The sequence below is a fragment of the Apostichopus japonicus genome, chromosome 14 (assembly GCF_037975245.1).
Source record: "Apostichopus japonicus isolate 1M-3 chromosome 14, ASM3797524v1, whole genome shotgun sequence".
Taxonomy (NCBI): Eukaryota; Metazoa; Echinodermata; class Holothuroidea; order Aspidochirotida; family Stichopodidae; genus Apostichopus; species Apostichopus japonicus.
The window spans coordinates 11,400,673-11,408,970 of NC_092574.1; the positions used below are offsets into that span (position 1 = coordinate 11,400,673).

General features: G+C 37.7%; 2 protein-coding genes across 2 annotated transcripts in view; one reads left to right on the forward strand and one right to left on the reverse strand.

Annotated features, from left to right (window-relative positions):
• Positions 1-7,898, forward strand: part of LOC139979600 (uncharacterized) — a 29,803-nt gene extending 21,905 nt beyond the window's left edge. The window contains exons 9-17 of the mRNA XM_071990560.1: positions 106-212; positions 1,240-1,297; positions 1,748-1,892; positions 2,674-2,713; positions 3,068-3,119; positions 3,762-3,945; positions 5,587-5,710; positions 6,604-6,694; positions 7,714-7,898. Of these exons, the coding sequence (XP_071846661.1) occupies positions 106-212; positions 1,240-1,297; positions 1,748-1,892; positions 2,674-2,713; positions 3,068-3,119; positions 3,762-3,945; positions 5,587-5,710; positions 6,604-6,694; positions 7,714-7,794 (882 nt within the window). The 3' untranslated portion in view covers positions 7,795-7,898. The remainder of the gene's footprint in view (positions 1-105; positions 213-1,239; positions 1,298-1,747; positions 1,893-2,673; positions 2,714-3,067; positions 3,120-3,761; positions 3,946-5,586; positions 5,711-6,603; positions 6,695-7,713) is intronic.
• The window catches only part of LOC139980248 (arylsulfatase-like), a 128,382-nt gene that overhangs the window by 50,243 nt on the left and 69,841 nt on the right, over positions 1-8,298 (reverse strand). The gene's annotated exons all lie outside the window — the stretch shown is intronic.

An 8,298-nucleotide genomic window follows, 5' to 3' on the forward strand; every position in this document is an offset into this window, starting at 1 on the left:
ATTTTGGCTCCCGATGTTGCCAAATAAGAACAGATTTGTTCAACGATCTTGCATTCATTCACATCCCCTAATTGTATTTTGTAATTTAAAAAATTTGATTTGCAGGTTACAGCAACTTACTTGGCAGGGAATAAAATAGTCTTCATGTGTGTTATTGGTGGTCCCAGAGCAGCCGAGAAGGGTCAGAAAACAGCTGAGAACATCCTCAAGAGGTAACCTTAGCAACCATGCATGTAATCATACCCACCACTGTAGTAAAATACTGGCTTTTGTCTTTAATGTTGACATCAACCGAAACTTCTTTCATACCTACAATTCTCTGTCTTAAGTCATGACCTCTATCTCCAGAGTGACAACATTGAGGTCAAACTTTCTCCTGGCTTCTGGTGCTTTATCTTTTGTTATTATAAAGATTATGATTTGAGCCAGTTTATGATGATTTGAAATGCAGATGTGTGTGTCCTTTCCTGTGCCTGTTGTGTGATACATGAAATGCAGATGTATGAGTCCTTTTTCGGTGCCTGTTGTGTGATACACGAAAAGAACACTGCAGTTGAACTTTGTCAGTTGAAGGAAATTGTGAAAGTTGACAGTCAGACTTTTTTTCAACACTTCCATAGCTGTTTGCTAACTTTCATAATAACATCCGTTTTAAGTTGGCAGCGTTAAGGTGCAATCAAGATGTTAATGTCCATTTCTGTCATGTTGCTGCCATTCATCATTTTCTGTAAGACGTTAAATGCTAAAATTCTGATGCAAACCCAACTTACTCCCCTTATCTAGCTTGGAGATTCATTTGACTCCTTATCATAAGTGGCACATATTAACTGCTTAATGCAGTACAAAAAATTGAATGTAACATGTTATGTAACATTAAAATTGAATGTAACATTCATGGAATGGAAACCGTAATTGAATCGTTTAAAGTCATTTTTGTTGTGCAAGACTGTTTAGTGGACTTATAATTTTAGAGTATGTTTACAGAAACCTTTTATGTCCATGAAGCGGTTGCATTTGATAGTTACCAGTATCAGATTATCACAAATTCAATCCAATACATAGGTTTAAGAGACCTTTGAGACATTGTAAATGTTTGATAATCCTTTTGTTGGTAGCTTATGAACATTGTACCTTCTTAGTAGAAAACGGGAAGGACTTTGCAATTTTTGTTTTGTTATCGTATTCAACTGCAAACGTCTAGAATAATCGTTTTGAAATTTTGCGAATTTTCTTTACCAGAGTGAGAGGAATGCTGAAGTTTCTGGGAATGGAGGACTTTTCTCGGACCCATGTACAGGTAGACGAAACAATACTAGCAAATAAAATAATATCATATATTAGTGGTGATAGATGAGTCTTCAAACTTCTTAATTTACATTAAATAATATCATCCAGAATACTACCAAGTTAAACGTCCCCAGTATGATCAATTGTCAAAATGGCATGAAACAGTCAATTCATATACTACTTAATACTTTGATTCTTTTTCTGGGATAGAATTGGTGTATCTGTGAGTGTCTGTTTTTAACTTAAAAGTACTAAATAGAGATATTAGTTCAATTGATCGGGTTTTATGGGGCAGATTAAAATTTATCACTTTAGGAGATTCAGCGACGAATTAAGAAAATGCATATCTGTTCAAAGATTTAAATTTAATAACGTCCTTGACAACCATAGGACCAAAGTTATGAAAGAGTTGACTCAATTCTTTGTTTTCAGTTCCTTTTATTTTTTCCTTTGCTGGTAGATGCTTGGGGCGGAGTCCATGTACGGACCGCACGCACGCAACAATCAGACTCGGGAGGTGGTAGCTCTGATCAGTGCTGAACATCCAGACAAGAAAGGGGTGGGGCTGTTAGCAAGGGAACTGGCCCCAGCAGGAACCGGCATGGGTAAGGTCATCTTTAACAGAACTACAAATCCAAGGGGTAGCTCTGATTAATTCTGAACATCCAGACAAGAAAGGGGTGGGGCTGTTAGCAAGGGAACTGGCCCCAGCAGGAACCGGCATGGGTAAGGTCATCGTTAACAGAGCTAAAAATCCAAGTGGGTAGCTCTGATTACATCCAGACAAGAAAGAGGGGGGGGGGGGGGCTGTTAGCAAGGGAACTGGCCCCAGCAGGAACCGGCATGGGTAAGGTCATCGTTAACAGAGCTAAAAATCCAAGTGGATAGCTCTGATTAATTCTGAACATCCAGTCAAGAAAGGGGTGGGGCTGTTAGCAAGGGAACTGGCCCCAGCAGGAACCGGCATGGGTAAGGTCATCGTTAACAGAGCTAAAAATCCAAGTGGGTAGCTCTGATTAATTCTGAACATCCAATAAGAAAGGGGTGGGCCTGTTAGCAAGGGAACTGGCCCCAGCAGGAACCGGCATGGGTAAGGTCATCGTTAACAGAGCTACAAATCCAAGGGGGTGATGGGAAATGGTATTGTTGAATTGATCAGCTGAGGGGTTATTTGGTGTTTTGGGGTGTGCCTTTGAGTAAAACAATCAAAACTTCCAACAGGTTTAGGCGCCTGTTTGTTTCTTGGGCAAAGAGCTTGGGGTGTTTTTTGATAGGAGGTATATCTTTGACTGAATGGTGAGAGCATTGGGAATGACAGAATGATGCTATCAGAAAATGTAATTTGTAGTGACATCATGTTACTTTCCTTCTTCTTCCTTGGAATAGCTCCAGGGACCACTGGACCAGGTGGAGGAAGACCAAAGATGTAAGTTCTTTCTGATATTTTTTAACCAATCCATGAAATCTTTGATTTGAAATTAGAGTCCTTGGACCAGTAATTAGGCCTTTACCTTGTCATTTACTTTCTTGTATTTAAACTAACAATAGTTGTTGGCTAAAAATGTTAAAAGTTATTCTATAGTACCATTCTATAGATTCTTCCTTGCAGAATCCTCCCCCCCTGCCCCCCTCACATCTTTCTAGTAGATGTGAATCATGTCATCAAGTACCTTGTCTTATTTGTTGTTAGGGGCTATAACAGCACATTTTATTGCAAGCTGCACTATTTTGAATGATTCGGTTTCACATAGATAATTGTATATTTATTTTTCTTTTACAGATCACCTGTCTTGAAACTGTTCTCTTTCTTATACCCGAAAGAGAAACTTAACGTAGGTATCAAAGGTTCTGTCCAATCATTTCAATTGAAGAAACTATGTTCAACTTCTTTATCAAAAGTTATTTGTGAATATTCTCATCTCCCTTCCATTTAACCCACCCTTACATCAAAAGTCCTGTCAAGTAAAGCCTACAATTTGATCCCATTTAATGTTGTATGGTAGGCCTACTGTGTCCTCTTTTCAAATTTCTTGTTGAAGCTATTTAGCAAATTGGGCTTTTGTAAATGTTGATATTGGATTTTCTTTTGAGACTCTTCTGCTGTGGTTGACCCTCTCCACCCCCCCCTGTTTGACCCCCTTTACCAGCTACAGATAACGTTGTTACATTGCTGCTTGCAGAGTACACACATGGCTACCATTTGTAATTCATTCAACCTGATCAGTAACATCACAACTCTTCCCTCAGGTTGTTGATTTGTATTAGACACTATTGCTGAAAACAGGCGACAATTTTGTGCTCAGTTAAAAAAAAAGATAGGGAGAGGTGTTTGTAAATACCAACAGTAATTGGAATAGTCTTGTACATAGCAGGTTTTGGATTTATTTTTTCAGATGTATGTAAATGTCACTTTCTTGCCTTTGAAACAACTATTTGTGCATGTTGGATCATGAATGTGTTTATATTCTGTGAAGGTGGAAGTTCACATGGATGGAGTCACAGAGAAGGTTCCTTTGTCTGAGACAGACGGCGAGGTGGATACCCCAGAGCCAACCCCCGGGACCTCACAGGATAGCTTAGAGACAGGCGACCATACATTCACCGTAGGTCAACTCGCATACACAAGGAGTGGGGATAAGGCAAACTCTGCTAATGTTGGTAAGTTCCTGAGTACACAATCTTTATAAACTATCTTGCAGAGAAAAACTCCCAATCGTGCATTGAAAACAAGTCAAGAATTAAAGCAATGATCTCTAATGTGAACTGTGACAATAGCCATCATGGCAACTCAACTCATGCACCTCTATCGCACAAGGTGGAGCCACCCTTAACTCTAGCACCCCTGTGGCAAAGTGGAAACAAATTTCACTCTTTTCCCCAAACTGGGGCCAGTCAACCACAACTATTACCTCTGAGGCAAACTAGACCCCAACCTAATACAAGTACCTTTATTGCAAAAGCCGAGACACTGCAACAGAAATATTAAAGGGTGTGAAGACTCGCGCAAAAAGAAACGTCTAATGCCGGTTATCTGACCTATAGTTTCGAATGAGGTGTAACAGAAGTGTTATCGATCCCAAAAAATACACACACAGCTTGCTACTGTCAGTAAGACACTAGTGTACAGTCAATACATACAGCTACGGTCAATACCCACAGCACTGTACAAACGATGCAGTGATGGACATCTCAGGTCCAGCTAAAGATTACAATTATTAGTATTACGTTTCATTACTGTCTGCATTTTGTAGCGACACGAACAAAACGTCACTTGCAAGCAACGGAAAGTTAACATTTTCAGATGGTAAAGTAAAGATACATCAGTAGCTGTTCAAGTTGGTATTGTCTTTTGCTGCAAAATTGCCATCATGATATTTACTCTGCAGGCTAAGGTGACCAGACTTTCCTTCACCATCGCCAGATTGACTGTTTCCCAAGGAATATCCCAAAAACTGGTGTTTTGGACAATTTTGGGATTTTTATCTCGGACAAAGTACTTCTTTCTAGAATGTGGTGTTCGTAACATAGGCATTCGATTGTGCATCATCCAGAAAACAGAACCACCAACTAACTATCCCTCACATTCTACCCCTGCCTTTATACATAGTGTAGTTACTAAATCCTTTATCTCCACAGCAGGTTAACATCAGTGACGTGTCCCCAGATTTCTTGGTAGAAGTGTGGTCACCTTTCATTGTTATATGCCACAGTTTTGATGCAGTTACCAAATGGTTGTCTCACTTAGCTTGGTATATGACTATTCCATTGTGAAGCATTTACATATTACATGATGTAACAGTGAAGTGTTTTTAAAGTGATAATACACTGTAGCTTGACTCACAATTCCTTCTTGCTACTGTTGTAAATTCTTTAAAGGCATTGAAGAGTCGCCCCAAATCGCGTGCGGCCATCTGCTAAAGTTAACTTTCTGTTGCTTGCAAGTTGCAAGTGACATTTTTGTTTGTGTCGCTACAAAATGCAGACAGTAATGAAATGTGATACTTTAATTCTTATCTTTAGCTGGACCTGAGATGTCCACCACTGTATCGTTTGTATACTGTGCTGTGGGTATTGACCAGAGCTGTATGTACTGACTGTACACTAGTGTCTAAATACTGATGGTAGCAAGCTGTGTGTGTATTTTTTGGGATTGATGGTGGTGTTTAACACTTGTTACACCTCATTCAAAACTAGGTCAAATTACCGGCATTTGACGTTTCTTTTTGCGCGAGTCTTCACACCCTTTAACCTGTGAAGAAGATGTAATCACATATCTCTGTCATCTCTCCGTATCTACAGGAGTAATAGCACGACACCCATCTTACTTGCCTTATCTGAAGCAGGCTCTCACAGAGGAAACTGTTGAAGCTTACTTTGAACACGTGCTAGATAAAAGCAGTCCATCTGAAAAACTTGTGACGAGGTAAGCACAGGAACCCTAGCAACTGTCACAACTTTTAAACTGAAATAACTTAAATTTGAAATTTAAAATGATATAAATTTGCTTGTTATTCAGAGCTATTCCTGTCAAGGTTGACTCCTGACAAAACGTAAAGTAGGATTGAAGGTTTGGCTTTGCTTCAGGCATGGTGCCAAATATCTAACAGACAGTGCAGTATCCATTCTTTATCAGATACTCAGTATGATCTACCCTTCACTGTTGGTCGTTCACCTAACATGATATCTGTACTATGTATTCCATTTACATGGGACTTGTCATATTTGACATAACACTGTCATGAATACACAGGGTGGAGAATGGATCAAGCAGGCTTGATCTTAGAGGGACTTTGTTGGAAAGCATTCCAAATCCCAATAAAGATGTTTTGTGAAGTCAATTGTAAAAGAAGAGAAAGTTGTCCTTAAGACATCATATTGCTGCTATGCTGCAAAAGTTTCTTGGACCATCAAAAGTTCAGAAAAGATAGCATTTCCTCATTTTCCTTACACACAAAGAAAACAATACATCTGAAGTCAAATGAAAGATATTAGTGTTATCATTTATTGTAAATCGACCTTAGACCGTTTTGGGATATACAACATAAAATGTTATGATTTAACCATGGGTTAATTGTGGCATTTTTTACTATAACATGGGCTGAAAAGCAGTTTTAGCATTCCTAATGTACAAACTATTGTTACTATCAGGGTATGAACTACCTGGGCCCAGTAAATGTGGTTTATTACTTTAGTGTAAAAACTGTTGCTATTTTCCGGTATGAATTAACTTCTAATGTACAAAGTATTGTTACAATCAGATATGAAGTCTCTGGGCTTGGTAAATATGGTTTCTTACTCAGCTGTTGTTACTTTCAGGTATGAACTACCTGGAATCACTGCTCTTAACTTTGTACTTCAGAAGTCATTGGGAGGTGGTGGCGTTGCATCTATGAGGGCAGATCCACAGGTAAGCATAACATTGTTGTAAATCAAAAACAACTGTTGAAAGCATTTTCTTAGAATGCAGAATAGCAAACTTTTTGCAACCTCTTAATTGTTACTGAAATTTTTTCTTTCTAAAATTTTCTTAAATTTTTTCTTAAATAAAAAAATAAAATAAAAATAAAATAAAATAAATAAATAAAAATAATAAAAAAAAACCTAAAAAGGTTTCTTAAATTTTGTCAGGATGTCCATCTGGATAAAGGCTCCATTATGGCATTTCCTCGAGTTTAGAGTGGAGTTGTTTGAAATTTTCAGCTTCATTTGGTGTATTAATAGAGTGATATGATGATGAAACTTTTCTCGTAAAACTGGCTCTTTCTTTAATTTGGACCGATTTGGAAGAGAAGTGTGCATGATATATAAAGAGGACAACGCTCTACACTATCTACATCATTCTGGGAAGAATTTAAAAAAATCTCAATTTTGGCCGAAATTTGAATAAATGGTAAGGCTATAGCCTTACAAAATTGTCAAATTTGGACCAAAATTGAAGTGTCTCAAGTCAGGATGTCCATAAGGATTCTAAAGTATCTATTACGTCATTTCCTGGAGTGCTATATAAGGAAGAGAGCGCTCTACACCATCTACATCATTCTGTGAAGAATTGAAAAATGTCACAATTTTTGGCCAAAATTTGAAAAAATGGTAAGGGTATAGCCTTACAAAATTGTCAAATTTGGACCACAATTGAAGTTTCTCAAATTTTGTCAGGATGTCCATAATGGATTCTTAAAGCTCCATTCTGACCTCTGAGAATAATATCTGTTGTTATGCTGATGGCAAAACAATGAGAGAAGTTAAAATCATGTTTCCACTCGATGCATGACATTGAACTTTTGTGTTGTGTTTCACTACATCTTTATTCATGCCAGAGATGGTTAATCTCACTTGTTTATTCCTCCATTGCTTGAACCTAAGTAAATGTTGAGCAAGTTTATCAAATATTTAATGGCCATCTCTCTCTCTCTCTTTTTCAAATAGGGTAAATGTTATGGCCAAATGTTACTGGATTTTGAGATACCGAATCTGCCGGACCTGCTTTCCAAGACTAACAGTAGATGATCCAAATTAGTCGTCACAAAGTGTGCTTTCATTTAGTTTTCTACATCATCATAACTAATAAAACAGGAAAATCTTGATGAGGAAATTTATCAACTGATTTTTTTTAAGAACAAAATAATTTGGACTAGGATGGCATTTGGAAGCAATGATCTCAGGGAAAAACTAGTCTTGCAATCCATCAAATAATGGAACGATCCATTATTTGATGGACTGCCATTCAATCTGAAGATGCAAATACCCAAATGATCCTATAGGTGGTTTGATGATTCTAGCTAAAATGTTGTCATCAACCTGGCTTTTAATATAGTTCTGAATTAGATTTGGAAATTCTAATGAGATATAAAATTGGGCTGAATCAAACAAAGTGTACCATCATTCCTTTTCCTTCAGAACTCATTTTGCCAATGCCAAAATTTTTACAAACAAAATATTATTGAAGGACCTACCTTCTGTGCCTTGCACAGAATGTTTATATAATTTTGTAACATAACAATCACAAGAGAA